Source organism: Phycodurus eques, chromosome 12 (assembly GCF_024500275.1).
Source record: "Phycodurus eques isolate BA_2022a chromosome 12, UOR_Pequ_1.1, whole genome shotgun sequence".
Lineage (NCBI taxonomy): Eukaryota > Metazoa > Chordata > Actinopteri > Syngnathiformes > Syngnathidae > Phycodurus > Phycodurus eques.
Genome location: NC_084536.1, coordinates 3,881,648 through 3,897,000, shown reverse-complemented (window position 1 = coordinate 3,897,000; position 15,353 = coordinate 3,881,648). Strand labels below are relative to the sequence as shown.

The 15,353-nt window shown below is 43.1% G+C and overlaps 3 protein-coding genes and 1 non-coding gene across 5 annotated transcripts; 2 read left to right on the top strand and 2 right to left on the bottom strand.

Annotated features, from left to right (window-relative positions):
• The first annotated feature begins 464 nt into the window (after positions 1 to 464).
• On the top strand, positions 465 to 4,617 carry mpc2b (mitochondrial pyruvate carrier 2b). Its single transcript, XM_061691372.1, has 5 exons — positions 465 to 815; positions 2,144 to 2,184; positions 2,732 to 2,816; positions 3,043 to 3,154; positions 3,439 to 4,617. The coding sequence occupies exons 1-5, from the start codon at positions 722 to 724 to the stop codon at positions 3,479 to 3,481; spliced, it is 375 nt and encodes a 124-aa protein (XP_061547356.1). The 5' UTR covers positions 465 to 721; the 3' UTR covers positions 3,482 to 4,617.
• On the bottom strand, positions 4,488 to 7,915 carry rpl24 (ribosomal protein L24). The gene is made up of 6 exons (XM_061691371.1): positions 7,813 to 7,915; positions 7,611 to 7,686; positions 7,279 to 7,389; positions 5,812 to 5,948; positions 4,695 to 4,755; positions 4,488 to 4,619 (listed from the first exon to the last, which is right to left on the bottom strand). Exons 1-6 carry the CDS (start codon positions 7,815 to 7,817, stop codon positions 4,539 to 4,541), a joined length of 471 nt encoding a protein of 156 aa, XP_061547355.1. The 5' UTR covers positions 7,818 to 7,915; the 3' UTR covers positions 4,488 to 4,538.
• Positions 6,362 to 6,543, bottom strand: LOC133411116 (small nucleolar RNA SNORA23). The gene has a single exon (XR_009769620.1). It is a non-coding gene; the product is annotated as a small nucleolar RNA SNORA23 (small nucleolar RNA).
• Positions 7,916 to 8,280: 365 nt separating the features above from the next.
• On the top strand, positions 8,281 to 15,222 carry cep97 (centrosomal protein 97). Of its 2 annotated transcripts, none has more exons than XM_061691366.1 (11): positions 8,281 to 8,433; positions 8,914 to 9,056; positions 9,136 to 9,294; positions 9,382 to 9,483; positions 10,495 to 10,608; positions 10,687 to 10,853; positions 12,197 to 12,361; positions 12,482 to 12,657; positions 12,805 to 13,312; positions 13,613 to 13,688; positions 13,928 to 15,222. In XM_061691366.1, the coding sequence occupies exons 1-11, from the start codon at positions 8,400 to 8,402 to the stop codon at positions 14,348 to 14,350; spliced, it is 2,067 nt and encodes a 688-aa protein (XP_061547350.1). In that variant the 5' UTR covers positions 8,281 to 8,399; the 3' UTR covers positions 14,351 to 15,222. The 2 variants fall into 2 exon arrangements, with proteins under 2 accessions (XP_061547350.1, XP_061547351.1); XM_061691367.1 differs by having other exon boundaries at positions 12,805 to 13,244; positions 13,928 to 14,223.
• The last annotated feature ends 131 nt before the right edge of the window (positions 15,223 to 15,353 follow it).

Below are 15,353 nucleotides of genomic sequence, written 5' to 3'. Positions count from 1 at the left end.
CGGCCGCCTCAGAGTGCATCTCAGGATCGGTTACACGAAAAGTTACCGGTTTGATGGTGCATTTCTGGGAATGTAGAATCAATTGAAATTATAAGAGAGGTGGTCAACTTAACTGATAACTCGGTGAGAACAGGTGATGTGACGTAGCCGGTTGTTTTCCAAGCTCAGCCATGCAGCCGTCCACGTAGGCCTACAGGACACACATAGCCGTTAAATATCTTCACCCTTGATTTGAAGTAGAGAGTTGTCCACGTCCAGAATTTGCTACTTGGGCCCTAATAATATATTTACAAAAGAAGATGAATCCAAATGAACAGTAATTGAAGCAATGTCGCCACTCAGTTAGGATACGTCGTACTATAAAACAAATGTCTCCCACTGTAAACCAATCAAATACGGCTTCTGAACGGACCGACCAATTGGCCACTCTCTATTGGCCCGCCCTGTTGGCCCGCCCTGTTGGCCAAGGTTGCTGTACCAGTGGAAAGTCACCTCAAGCTAATGACAGCTAGCCCAGCGTCGCACACAGCATCCTCTTTCCATCCTAAACCACACTCATTTGTGTGTGTTTCTCAACGCCGCGAAGATTTTTTTTTTTATAAAAGTGTAAATTTTAACACGAGCAACTTCTTTTATCGCTACCGTCTCGTTAAACCTAGTTTACGAATAGCTCCGAGCGGCTGTCATCTTCATTCCTCCCCCCAAATTTCAAGCTAGCATCATGGCTGCATTGAGAGCGTCCTATCACAGGATTCTGGATTCTATCGAGCATATGCTGCCCGCCAAACTGAGACCTCTGTACAACCACCCGGCAGGTAAAGCAAGTTTATTTAAAAAAAAAACAACAACAACAACGCGATAACTTTAAAGACAGTAGCCTGTACTGATCTCTGCAATAAAGTAGCACCGAGATTGGCGTGTCGTTTCCGTGTATTTTGGAGTTCATAATCAGCTTGGAAATGCAGCGAGAAAGTCCAAAACTACAATTATAGCCAGAAGACTTTTTTTTTTTTTTTTTTTTTTTGTACACACAGGCGAGATTTCACTACAGAAAATAAAATGCTCAGTTGTCCTAGATAACACTGAGATGAGTGGTATGGCTGGTCGAAACCATGCATAAAGGTGACTGAAGCCAAGTGCGACGTGTACTGTTTCCATTCCACTGTTTATTTTAAGTTAACACTCATTTAGGAATATGAGAGGAGCTATTATTGTGTTCAGTATGAACAGCACCACGATTTGTTAATCAAACGCCAGCATAACTAAGTGAGTGTCCAGTATTGTTAACTCACATTCATGCTTGAGCGGGTTGATAGTCTGGTCTTTGTTTTGTTTTGGGTTTTTCCCTGTCCAAGGGTATTGGAGGTGTGCAAGGACAGCTTTGTGACCAGGTATGAAGGGGCGGCGACCAAGAACCACCTCCCTCCCGGATCATTTGCAGAAACTCTGTCCTTTATTGGTGTTAAGCCCTCAGCACTGGTGGGTGATAGTGTACCAAAAGCAGGTCGGCAGACTTTTATGGGCCTTCCCCAACTTTTTAGTCTCTGTAGCACAGAGACTGATATTTCCAAAGTGGAGTACATGCATACACATGACAAAGACAAAGTGGGCAAGTGTGTGCTTACTGGTCTTTTAGTGTGCGGTGTGCTCGGGACGACCAACGTGGCACACACGCGTGACGAAATCTCCATCGACAATCGTGAGTCTCCTTCCCCAAACCAGATGCCAAGACTGACCTGTGAGAGAGGCAGCTTGCTCGACTGTTGGAAAATACAAAGAATAATTGACTAGCACCGCAGTAGAAAAATAAATAGAAGCGAGTCTAGTGCCAAGACCCACCCACTTTTTTACCCTAAGTTCCGCTTTTTACCCTAAGTGCCCCTACGTGTGCTGTAAAAAGTGCCCTCGGAGCGGGAAAACCAAACCAGCAAGTTTTAGGATCCCTCATGGTTCTCTCCTCTGTGCTTCTGGGCAATTGCCTCGGTGTTACCTTTTGCATCGACTGCAATTTTTGTGGATTTACGTGTAGGTTTCACTTGAATGCAGAAATTAGTTCCCTCCTGAGAGAAATCCCGCATATACTACAAAGTAATGTCTAGAGAAAGCTTTCATGGTTTCCCCCTTTTTCTTGTTTTCATTCAAGGTCCAAAAACGGTGTTCTTCTGGGCGCCCATGTTTAAATGGGTAAGTCTAGATTATTATTATTATTTTTTTAATCTTTTTTTATGGGTTTATAATGTACAGTACTTACAGTAATGTTTTCGCCAGTCGCCAATGTACTTTTCAGCTGTTTATTGAACATTGGGAAAACAGTAAAACACAGGGCATACTCACACAGATGAGGATATTTTGACGAGAAGTTAGTTAACATCGGTTCTGTGGCGGTATCTCAAAAGCGACGTGGAGCAAATTGCAAGGTATGTCAGCGGTCAAAAACAGGCAACGCACAAACCTGATCATTTTTTTGGGCCATATCAGCCAGTCCTAGTTCAAATATTTAAAAAAAAAATGTCTTAAGCATATTTGAATAAGATGAAACCGATCGCATCATGAAAGATGAAATAACAGAGGTTTGAGACTTGACCATTGCATGACACTTGTCGTTTTGGCAACAATTGAGTCACTAAACCAAATCGAACCCAAATATATTGTTCGGGGGAACTTTTCATTTAACTTGAAGTGGTCACAAAATAATACCGTGGATATAAATGTGGTGGCTTAATATTTTCAGGGCCTGGTTGCTGCTGGCTTAGCTGACATGACACGGCCAGCAGAAAAGCTGAGCACCTCCCAGTCTGCAGTACTGACGGCAACAGGTAAACTGAGTGAGAGTTAAGGATATGTAGTTAGTTATGCGTTTCTGTTGGCTTTGTTTGATTAGAAAGTACACTGAGATTCTACCGATGTATGTCAAAGGTGTCCAAGGTTTTGCCCCCATGTTGCTTTACCACATATTTCAAACAAATCTTATCTGATGATGTTTTGCACAAACCAGACTATGTTCTCACTCATGTGTGCATAACCTTGGCTCTTGTCGACCAGGCCTGATCTGGTCCAGATATTCGCTGGTCATCATACCAAAGAACTGGAACCTGTTCGCTGTCAACTTCTTCTTGGGCAGCGCCGGAGGCTCCCAGCTCTACAGGATTTGGAGGTGAACCTTTTACCTCTGTCTCTTAAATGTATACAGGGTGTTTCAAAAGGGTTTTCTATTATTTATTAAAAATAATTGAAGCAAAGTGGATGAAATTCACAGGGTAAAACCCACATCAACTGAGAATATTTGTGGTACCACCAGCTTTGATTTGTAATGTTCAACCGTAATTCATTGGTACACCTCGACATGTGCACCACCTTTTTCGTAGCAATCAAACCATACCAACCATGACCACGTAACTCATATTTTCTTCATTGTGTGCCTGTTGTGTCCTTGAACAGATACAAGCAGGATCAGAAGGCTCAGGGGGCAACAGAGTCCTGACCGTGAAGTAAAAGGTCAACTTCTTGCCAGGGCACCCACAGGCCTGCCCCGCACGCCCCCCCTCTTCATTTGTACATCGCATCATCTTCGTTTCCACGTGACATCCATGACAGCAACATGATCCGACCATATTTAACATACATTTCCCTGCTGGAAATGTGCACTTTCCCTAAAATTCCAAGTTTCCTCAGGGCATATAATTGACATAAAAACTAAAGTGAAAATAACACTTGATGATGGTCACTAACGCAAAAGTTATAACTTGTTTATTAACAAGTTGTTTGATTGTACATTTAGTTTGTATATCATTTTTCAGGTGTAGCAGTCATTACCTCATGCAACCATTTCCCAAAAACATTCACTTTGAAGATTATCCAAAGCCATTGAAGGGCATCACATTTTTAGTCATTTATTTATAATATGGTGATTAAACTATGATTTTAATGGCTTTAAACTTTGAGAACAAATCACTTCATTGTTTCACTTTTCCTTCTCTTATCACGGTAACTGTATAACACGATTTGTGTGTTACTTGTGCAGCTTGTAATGCTACACAAAAGTCGCAAGCTAACACTGAACCGCTAGTGATGTCTCATGCCTCTTTGCTCTTAGGGAAGTCTTTTTTTTATAAATATATTTGTGTTTGTTGTTTTTTCACCACATTTGTTAATTGTAACCCCCTCACTGTAATGGTAATAATTTATCTCACTTTAATGTCACCTGATCTGCTGAGTGATGGAGCAAATGGCACTTTGAGGCACTGTGGAAGTGTAATTGCTGTTATGAAAGGCTAATAAATCCTGTTCAACTAATACAATCTGATTTGTTCAGTCGCATTCAAACCTGCTTATCGATGACGTTTAAACATGCAAAATTGAACAGGACATTTCTTTTCAGATATTTCCGCTTTATGTCACCCTGCGGCCCGCGTACAGCCTGGAAGAAATGGAATACAAAGCTCATATATATTAGAACACATTTCAAATAAAACAAAAATGCACAGAGATGATGGTTACCCAAAAACTTTTATTCACAACCGAAAACGAGGTGCCGCGGCTTAGCGTTTTCCACCAACGCGGGGTGCGTTCACCTTCATGGGCTTGGCGATCTTGGGCTTCTGTGCAGCCTTGGTGGCAGCCTAAAGGACAGAAGCATACAAACACTTTTTAGACTTGAGGATTCAATACAATCTAACAGCAAATACACGACTCACCTTAGTGGGAGCAACAGGCTTCTTGGCAGCCTGCTTTGCCTTCTTGGCCTCCTTGGCAGCTCTGATTGAGGAAAAACAAAAGCACATTTAAATCCACCAAATCTCACGCTAATAGGAAAGTAGTAATTTAATGAGGTATTGTTGAAGTGATTTATCTTAACCGAGAGCCTTAAGATCTTTGTTGTTAGCGGAAGTTACAAAGAGTCTGTGCCAAATGTGCACATGTGTGCTCACGCTGGCAAATTTCCCCCCCGAAATCAAATCATGTATGTGTAAGCCATTTATTTTCAAGAGTATTGTAAGGCGCTTGAAATAAAAAAAAAATTAAGTTTAAATGATTAATATAGGAAATTATAAATGTTTTTGGGTTATTTGTGGCAGGACTCGATCCCTATGCCCTACAAATAGCGGGAGCTTTGTTGTATAAAACGGAAAATGTCTTGAAATCAATAATTAGTTGAATTAATGAGAAACGGTTTTTAGATAATTGAGCAACTAAGTCCACTTATCCATCACATTAGAACAGTGGCATCCAGTCAGGGCCTTTAAAAGCTCTCTGGGGCTCAAACGCTATCAAAAAAACTAACCTACATTTACAACATGAAATTGTATTAATTTATTTCCAACAGCCTTTTGTCTTCATAGAAGTATCGTGCGTTTTGGCTGCGCAACTTCCATTCATTTGTGGGGTTTATTTTTCTTTTGTCCAATCACATTTCAACTTCTGCGTGTTGTTATATCAATTTACTCTGCCAAGGGCCGTCAATGAGCTGCTCCAACTACCAGAGACAAATTCCTTGTGTTTTTTGGGCGTACTTGGCAAAATAAAGATGATTCTGATATGGAAAATGCCTCCTGCACCCTGTAATGTCGTCCATAGTTGTATTGTTTTTTTAATATTATTTTTCAATGTGATAGTGGTGGTATTATAAGGTGGACAGTCGCCACTGAAGGCCCACGTCTGAAATGCGCCGCCCGCCGCTGCATTTAAACGATCTACATTATAAACAATTCTAACGATGCATCTGATAAATGCCCGCGATAAAACCAGAACATTCATCTTAAAAACAATTTAAAAAGTGCAATGTTTAATGCAACTGCTTCTGTGTGCTCTTACCTGATGGCCTGCTCTCTCTGGGCCTTGCGGACCTCGGGCTTCTGGTTCCTTTTGGCCATGATCTCAGCCAGGGAGGCACCAGTGATGGCCCTTTGGAACTTGACGGCACGGCGGGTACGCTTCTTGCTCACCTCTTCCTGTTGGGACACGAAAAGAAATGGTTCACTCTGTACTGTAATTACCTATACAAGCCACAAGGTGACAGCAAGGGACTAATTTTGTGTAAAATGTAGCTCCCAGGTCACTTCAACAGTTCTTTGGCAACAAGATGCAACCCAAAGCAAGCACAAAACCTGTGACTGCCTGAGTTTTCAGTTAATTACGGAAGATGGCTTCCATTTTAAAAAATCTGACTTATAGAATGCCTAACTCGGGCTATACAGGCGTTCACAGTACTAGCACAACTGCAGCATCTAAAATAGACAAAATGTTAAAATTAGCCTTCTGGCTAATTCTGGCTTTTTTAACCATGTGTATTTCATGTGTTTTATGAAATTGCATTGTCCCCTTTCAAATAAACTGATTAATAATAATAATTCCTATCAATAAGGCATGTTGGAGAGTTTGGAGGCCGGCCGTTGGTAATGAGTCACTAATGACAACAAAGGCCAGTACTATGATCTCCGCGTGTTCTATGGCTGCAGGGTGTGGAGTGAGCGCTGCTGCACAGCCTGCAAAACACAGCCCGGCAACAGCACATGACATGGAGGGAGGCCACGCACACCGTCCCCCCGCAGCCAAACAATTGACACCCAAAAGACAGAGTACAAGTACAGTGAACCTTTGCTGATTTGCACATTTTTCTGGAAAAAAGAAACTATTTGCTGAAAAATGCACCTAGTCGCGCCTATCGCCGTTTTTGTTTTCCTCCATCATTAACTGATACTGACACAGTAAACGGAGTTGTAGCCAGGGTTAGCCACCAGCCGGCGTGGCGGCAAATAAATAGCAGCATACATGAAAATTCCAGAACAGGTCTGAAAGGCTGGTGACGGTCCATGTAAGGTTAATTAACACTGTAGAAATTAGGGCGGTAAACTTTTCACGATGATGCTTAGACAAGTCCGAGTAGGAGTTGAGCGCAGATCAGATGGTCATGGCTGGCTGCTCAACAGGTCACTAAATGCCTAACTAAAGATAAGAGTCTTTTGCGATATACAATACCACTCAAAAGTTTGGGGCTCACTTAGAACGTCTTAGTGTCCAAGACGATTAACAGATTTGTTCTCAAGAATGCTCTCTCTCAAAAATGCGTAGAAATAACAGACAATGTGTTACAGACCATTAGGATTGATTTGTGTGGGGGGGGGGGGGGGGGGGAAATGGACCATATTTGGACAAACAGTTTCCACCCAATAGGGATGCTATGCTGCATATATCAATACATTTAGTTTGACTACTGTGGTGTTGTATGCACATTTAAAGAGACAAACGTAAAACGGTCATTATTCGTGGCTTGTTACTTACAGATTGGCCCTTCTTGTGCTTGCGTCTGTACAGCACAGTCCAGTTGATCTGTCGGGGATTCCTCTTGGCCAAAAATGCAGACTCGCATTTGGCGTTCAAGAACTGGAACACCTATTAGAATTCATTAGAAGAGCAATCTGGAGGACTTGTCGCATATTTACGACGCATGCTCGCCCCAATATGGCATCGCATGGATCGCATTTAAACGTGAGCCGGTTAGGCCTATTCCAGTTGGCCGTCTTTATTAAAGCCACTGTAATGTTGCTAACATATTAAACATGCCAAGTGCCAAAACAAGTAAGGGCGACAACGAGGACGGCGTTAACGTTTACCTTCCCGTCTATCCTGGCGTACCGGCGGCCATGGCCGGGGTAAATTTTGTACCCGCTGAAACTGCACAACTCGACCCTGAAAACGACAAATGTCGGGCGTCACTTAAATAGATGAGCTTTTGTATTCGGTGAAATGACATGATCCTATCATATAGTTTATTTAAATGTCGAGATGGTGTTTGATTCTAATCGGTAAACTCACTTCATGACGGATACGAGAATGCGCCAAACCGGAAAGAAAGATGGCGGAAGCGGAAGCTGAATAGGGGGATTTATGGTTATAAACTATTCATTTGACTGACTGTTTTTTTATCACTTGACGAGTTATAACACGTTTGACTAAAATATATTTAATTACTGGCAAAACAATGTAAAATAATTTTCTAATATCACAAGTTGCCACATGGTAAACGTCAGTTTGATGTCCTCGCGAATGTCACGAAGCGTTTGGTCGTATGGGTGTATAAGAACAAAACTTGCAACTACTATAATTCTTAGATATTTTGACATGTTTGCTCAACTAAAACATTAATCGCCATTGCTGCAGTTCGCGGGTAGCAACGTTTAGCGCGCCTGTCGCAAACGACGATCCGTCAGTGTAGTCTTTCCCAACACACTTGGACCAGCCGTCAAACAGAGGAGCGTCATAGTTGTGAACTACAGTTCCCTGAATGCTTCTCTGTTACACAGTTTGAAGTTCTTGCTAGCGACGGTCGCTTCTTGAATCGGCTTGCGGCGATTAGACTTCCAAATTTGCCGACTGCTTGTCAATGTGTGCGTGGCAACAGAATGGGGGTGTCAGATTTACAATTGGATACAAATGGTAAGTATGCAAGTTGTGTTTTAATATAAGTTTGTTTTGTTGCATGACTAGCTTATGTGAATATTGAGTTTGGCCGTTTGCTAGCGTATGTTGTTTTCTGTGTTTGAGTAGAGACAGTTTGTGCCAGTATGATCATCTGCTGTTATAATACCAAATAACGATGTTTATTTTGTTTTCAGCCTCTTTTTAAAGCACATTGTATTTAAGCGCACTTGGAGATTAAATCATATTTTTTGGCATGTTAAGTCATGTCTCCATTGGCAGATCTTGTGACCAGTTTAACTTCAACAACATAATTCTTTAGAATGAATTCACTGCATTTAGTTCTCAGCAAGTAAATAACGTTAACCACCATTACATTGAAGTTATGAAACTCCCAGTTAAGCATGATCATTTCATATTTATGGTCACTGGCTTCATGACATTCACATGGTGTGTAAGCGTTCATTGTTTTAGTCCATCTTGTTTTTTTCCCTATAGGGCCTGTGGTAGATCTTTCGGTTCGGGGTATGCGGAAGCTTGACCCCAGTTTCATCTGCTCAGAGAACACACACACGCTCATCCTGGACCAAAATCAAATCATGAAACTGGACCATCTGGAAAGGAACCCGGGTCTTCAGCAGGTGCGTCACTTGTCCCAACCCTGAGCAAAATACTGTATTCTGCATATTACATGTGTTTTCTTGGTCTTTTCATATTTAGCTGTCAGTAGCCAGCAACCGCCTGGTCAGGATGATGGGTGTGTCGCAGCTCAAAGAGTTGCAAGTCCTCAATCTTCCCAACAACAGTATTGGCTACATTGAGGGACTGCGCGACCTGCCCAAACTCAAATGGCTCAACCTGTCGGGAAATGCAATTAAGGTTCAGCTTTTATGAAAAAAATTGTAAATAGATTAAAGCATTAGTTGTTCTCGCATATGTGATTTATGTGTGATTGTTTTTGTACAGGTTATCGAGCAGCTGAACAGCTGCGTTTCCCTCCAACACTTGGATCTTTCAGATAATAGTATATCAATCATTGGCGATCTGAGTAAACTTGTGTCCCTCAAGGTGCGTAATTTCGTCGTTAAAATAAACATATCGTGGGTTTTTTTTTTTTTTTCCAAAATTGAAAACCTTTCCCAGGATTTTTAATAACATGTCTGTGACATGCTTTTGTCCTAATATGCCAAGGCTCAACAATTGTGGCACGCTTTTTCTTGTAGCGCTGAAATTAGCCCATTTTTAGGGGCCAGCCCTGTCTCATGCAAGTGAGCGACTCTTTACCCTGCCTCAACTCGGTTTGGGGTATTGTTATTATGTAAATTAGCCACACTGTTACATAACAGCAGGGCAGAAGTGCAGGACGGTATATATACCGATTAACCTTTGAATTTCACACTTGAGCGGTGGGCAGGCACTGAGACCCAACTATTTGCATACAAACCAGTAACACTCTTCCCTTATATGTTTCCTTTAATGCTAACGTGAGACTTAGCCTCTCACTATATTACCCCTGGCCCCCCAGTTTAAAAAAAAAAAAAACTTATTTTTTTCCCCCCAAAAACATTTTTTACAACTAAAATGCATTTTATTCTCATTTATGAGGGATGAACTTCTACCCTTAAACTGCATATGTTGGTACTGAGTATGGTATAAATTCAGTGTACTAATTCGCTCATGCTAAACGTTGAGCAATCTCGATTATCATAAGCTCGCTAGCGATTACCATTTTAGCCCAAAAAGGGCTGCCTACCATTCAGCTCACATGTTATATGTACATTACACATCTAACAGTGGCTTTAAAATCACAGACACTCCTGTTGTTTTTGTTACTATTTATCACTGGCCCAACATTGGGTGCATCTGCAATAAATGTCCATGCAAAACATGGAGAATGGCACAAACATGGTTCCGGCGGAGCGTCAAGGCAGCAATGTTTTGCGTCGACCTATTTTTTAAGTTGAGTTATTCCATTTTTTTCCCCCAGCCCGAGCGCAGCTAAACAAATACGGTTTGATTGTTAGAGGGTGTGTGATCATTTTTTTGGGGGGGGCGGGGGGGGATGGGTCAATTTTGCAGACACTTCTCCTGCATGGAAACAGCGTGACAACACTCCGCACTGTGCCCGCCAACCTCCCCGCTCATGTGTCCATCCTGTCGTTGGCATCCAACGAGATAACAGATCTCAATGAAGTAAGTATTCCTCCTTCACTGCGTCAGAAGCTTACAAGGATTTCCTGTGCGTTTACGTATGCTCACTTTGGGCCATAGGTGGCACACCTGGCCCCCCTCCACGAACTGGAGCAGTTGTCCATTATGAATAACCCTTGTGTGATGCCAACCCCGTCGCTGCCGCGCTTCGATTACCGGCCGTATGTGATGAATTGGTGTCTGAGCCTGAAAGTCTTGGATGGCTTTGTGGTGTCCCAAAAAGAAGGGTAAGAACATTTATGCCGTGTTGCAGTTCACTATCAAAGGTGACTGTATGGAGAATACACACACAGCCTACTTTCTCAAATATACATATGTACAGTATACAGTTGAACGCCCACCTTTCATGATCCAATCGGTTTACGAACAAATATTGCTTCGGTTCGCGACCTATGCCTCGACGCGGAAGGCACAGTTGTGCGTTCTCTCACACTGTGAACACCGTTCGCTGCGTGAGCCCTACAAGATGTTTGGGAGCGTACTGCGAAAGCCACCAAATCATTTTTTGCGGGCAAATAAGTGGACTATTATGGAGTGGCCGAGTCGATCACCAACCCTGAACACAGTTGCAGTAGAGGCCTTGGCAGAGCATCACCAACCAGAGATCAAGTCCAGCGTCTGGGGTTGTCTTTGCGTTCCACACTTCAGGCTGTAATTGGCTGCAAAGGATTTACAACCAAGTATTAAAAAGTGAAAGTTTGACTTTTGGTCCATTAAAAAGTGGGAGGCACGTACAGGTACATCTCAATAAATTCGAAGATTGTCAAAAGCTTAATTTAGTTAGGTTGTTCAATTCCTAAAGTGAAGCTCATATATAGAGATGCACTACGCACACTCAAAGTGAAATATTTCAGGTTTTTTTTTTCAATATATGTATGATTTTAGCTTATTGCAAACAGAAATGAAAAATTCACCATCTTTAGAAACTAGAATATTGTGTAATAAAAAAAAACTGACAATTATTTTTGTATGTAAAAATTAGGCAGGCATTTTGCCCTCAGAAAAGTTTATTTCCCCCCCCCCCAAGTGTTGAATTAATCTACTGTATAACATGTATGAGGACGGACATAAATGAACTTTTCTCCCAATTCTCCCATTCAAGTTTATTGAGATGTACCTGTTTACAAACAATTGTAATTTCGACACCGTTCACCTGATTCTGATTTAATTACCCTCAAATTAAAGCTGAAAAGTCTCCAGTGAAAGCACATCTTGTTTGTTTCCTTTCAAATCCATTGTGGTGGTGTTTAGAGCCAAAAAGAGGATCATTGTGTCGATGTCCCAATATGGAATCTCATCTCTCTCACATATAGGCGGCCGGCAAGCTTTATGCGGCCGGGGGCCGCCTATTGAGATGCCTTGCTTGAGATGGATTAAGCGCCCAGTGGCTATTAGAAGATAGATGGTTATGTAAGAGGTTTTGTACAGACAAATGTCTCCCCTTATGTCTCTTACTGATAACGGGCGCCTGGTACTCTGCAGCAGAGTAAATTAACACGCCCGGCCACTATAGAAGGAAATGTGGTACTTTAACATACCCTCATTTTGTGTGTTTTTTCACGACTTCCAGACTGAAAGCGGAGTGGCTGTACAGTCAGGGAAAAGGTCGCTCCTTTCGACCAGGCCAGCACGTTGAACTGGTTCAGTACCTTTCCACCGTTTGCCTCCGGACCACTTCGTCGCCCTTGGTGATGGCGGAAGATGCCAAACTGGAGAAGATCCTGAATAAGCAGAGGTATGAACCTGAACGAGACTTGGTATGCACTTGTACTGTGCTTGGTTTCTCGTGGGCGATTGTGTACACAGCAAGAAAAAAACACGAATTTGACATGAAGGATGTTTTTCCTTTCGCAAGGTTTCACCAAATGCAGTTGTTGGAAGAGACCCGGGGAGAATGTCCAAGCCCGCCTCGGCCCACTCAGCTGGCTGTGGAAACAACGGACGCTTTGCATACATCGCTACAAGGGAACGCCGTAGAAGTGAAGAAAATGACCACACCGCCACCTGGTGTCCTGTCGGACCCGGAAAGACGTAAGAAGAGGCTGGATGGGTGAAATTTAAGCTCATATTCTAGTTTGTCATTGAATTTTCCCTTGAGGGCTTATAATAAGTATAATCAATTTAAACACCTCATATAATACAATATGATATTTTTGTACTTTTGGTTTTTCCACATAGGGCGAGCAGTGCAGTTTAATACATGGATGAGCTATGACTCGTCCAGCCCTTCGCTTTCATGTGTAAGCAACCCAAAGCTGGGAGAGGAGAACCTCCGTTTGGAAGACGTGCACACCGACGAGGATAAGCTGAACAGCAGTATGCTGTCCTCCGAGTCCTCCTTCATGCCGCGGCTACCTCACTCGGACAGCGAGGACGAGACGGAGACATTTGAAGCCGACTCGCTGGCCCCCGGGCGTTCGGCGTCCCCGTGGCGCGCGCCCCCGTCGGAGCAGCGCAACACCGAAGAAGAGACTCTCACGCCACCTTTGGAAGCCCCAGAAGAAGCGACGTTTTTACGTTTGCTCAACAAGACCGAGGAAGCGAGAAGAGCAGCTGTTAAGATCCAGTCGTGGTGGAGGGGACGGTACACTCGGTGTTGTCACCCCAAGGCCAGAGAGGTGCGCAGTGAGATCCGCCTGCGCAGGATGCAAGATCACATCGTCTCTTTGTCGCTAAAACTGGACAGGTGCACTTCATAGACATTTATATGCTTTATTATTTTGTTGGCCTTACGTAACTACGTGACAAGGGCAAAATATTAGAGCCACTTCACAGTTCCTGTATGTACAATGCAGAGAACATATTTTGTGTGCATGCATGCATGTTCATGACGATAAGAGGTGATTCTTCGTCTTCTTCTAGGACTTTTCATACAGCTCTTGTATTGGCTGTCATTAGATTGATGTTAATTAATATTGATGTCTGTGGGTTTATTTTTTTTATGACATTTAGACACAAAGACTTGCACTGAAATGTTTATTTGCAGGGTGCAGAAGCAGTGCGAGGAGGAGAAGTTAAAAAGGATGGTTCAAGAGGAAGCGGTCCGGTTTCTATGGAAACAGGTAAGCTGAGTTTTGAACACGTCTTTGGGTTGCGAGTTATTTCTATGAGTCAAGAGTGGCGAAACACTCCACCTGGAAGTCACGTGGCAAGCGTATGGCAGCTAGCCAATCGTTGGCTGGAGAAACAGTCCATTCTGGCTTGAAAATCTATCTTTTCTACATTTTTGGAGTTCCATGTACAAAATGGAAATTATTTTTCACGCTAGCATGATTCACATATTTCTTTGTGCTTCTGCCAGGTCCAGTCCATGCAGCAGTGGAAGCAGTCTGTCGAGGAGCAGCTGGCCTGCCTCGCTCACGTCTCCGCTCCTCCCGGACCGTGTCCGGTTGCCCCGCCTGCGGCGTGCACCGCCGCAAACCGAGTGGCCACAGATGTCTCCTTGCCAGACTCGGGCTTCCAGATCACGACCAGCGAGGAGCGGGCCTCCCCTGAAGACAGCTTCCTGAGCAGCGGGACGGCGGAGTCCATGACAACTGTGCGAGTGTCCCATGAATGCGTGGACAGCACAGACTGCAGCCTCCTTGAGCACTACGCCTCCTCCTTGCAGCAGAGGGAGGACGAGGAGGAGGAGGAGGAGGAGGAGGGGGAAGAGGAGGAGTTGGTAAGGTCACAACCATCCTCTTCCCTGCAAACCGAAGGTGACCAGGCAGATGTCCACTGAATAAAAACTGTATCGTAAGAATGTTATATTTGCCCACTGAGGCATGGCTGAAAACTGCACTTATATTTATCTATCACCCACAAAATGTGCTTTTATTTGTTGAACACAGAATAAAGATATTTGGATTTTGGGTGAAATTTTAGGATGAACCTAAAATGCACTGTGACCTTTACACCTCACCTTCTCTAAACTGATGAATGCACGTCCAACTCCTCGATGATTGAGTACTTTTGCACGCTTTGCTGTTCTCCAACAAGGGACTGAACGGCAAAATTCACAACAGGTGTTTGTGCCATGAACTGACCAATACATTTCGTGGTTCAATTAGAATTACTATTTAAACAGTCGTGTCCATTATGCCGTTCACATTTCGGCATAATCAGACCAAGACGACGCCTAACAATGGATCAGCAGTACAGTGCCGTTGTGAGATTTCTAACAAGCCATTTTTAGAGGTCACTGAGTGTCACGGGGTGCCATCAGCAGGTTGCAACAGATACGGAGAGACTGGAAGAGTCACAGAAAGGTGTAGAAGTGCGTGTCCTTGGGAATGTATTGGTCAATTCATAGATCAAACACCTGTTGTGAATTGTGCCGTTCGGCTCCTTGTTTGAGAACAGCAAACTTAAAAAAAAAAAAAAAAAAGTGAACAGATGGACTCATGCATTCAAAAGTTGAGAAAAAGTCTCATCAAGTTCGCCGGTAAAAGTTGTCCTGCATTTTAGGTTCATCCTGAAATTTTACCCAATGTCCCTGACTTTTTGAGAGCAGTGTAGTGCATCTACTGTTACACTGTTTCTTCTACGTCTTTTGGTAATGGAATTGCCTTGCTGGTATGCATACAACATGATTACACTGAAATAAAAAGCAGATCAGTGCATAACGTGTTCACTGGACGTGTGTCATCGCGGAAAAATAAACCTACATCCACATCCAAACGACGAATACAGTGGAGCTACCAAACTTGAACATTGCTGGGCGGACTTCCAATTTGATCTGATTT

Bases quoted from the DNA above. Each gene is read 5' to 3' on its own strand.
- mpc2b (XM_061691372.1), top strand. From the start codon at position 722: ATGGCTGCATTGAGAGCGTCCTATCACAGGATTCTGGATTCTATCGAG. The intron at 816-2,143 runs GTAAAGCAAGTT...TTTTCATTCAAG, and splicing joins TCTGTACAACCACCCGGCAG to GTCCAAAAACGGTGTTCTTC. The intron at 2,817-3,042 runs GTAAACTGAGTG...CTTGTCGACCAG, and splicing joins TGCAGTACTGACGGCAACAG to GCCTGATCTGGTCCAGATAT.
- rpl24 (XM_061691371.1), bottom strand. The intron at 5,949-7,278 runs GTAAGTAACAAG...GTGTCCCAACAG, and splicing joins AGCACAAGAAGGGCCAATCT to GAAGAGGTGAGCAAGAAGCG. The intron at 4,620-4,694 runs GTGAGTCGTGTA...TCTGTCCTTTAG, and splicing joins AGCCTGTTGCTCCCACTAAG to GCTGCCACCAAGGCTGCACA.
- cep97 (XM_061691366.1), top strand. From the start codon at position 8,400: ATGGGGGTGTCAGATTTACAATTGGATACAAATG. The intron at 8,434-8,913 runs GTAAGTATGCAA...TTTTCCCTATAG, and splicing joins TTTACAATTGGATACAAATG to GGCCTGTGGTAGATCTTTCG. The intron at 12,658-12,804 runs GTAAGAAGAGGC...TTTTCCACATAG, and splicing joins CCTGTCGGACCCGGAAAGAC to GGCGAGCAGTGCAGTTTAAT.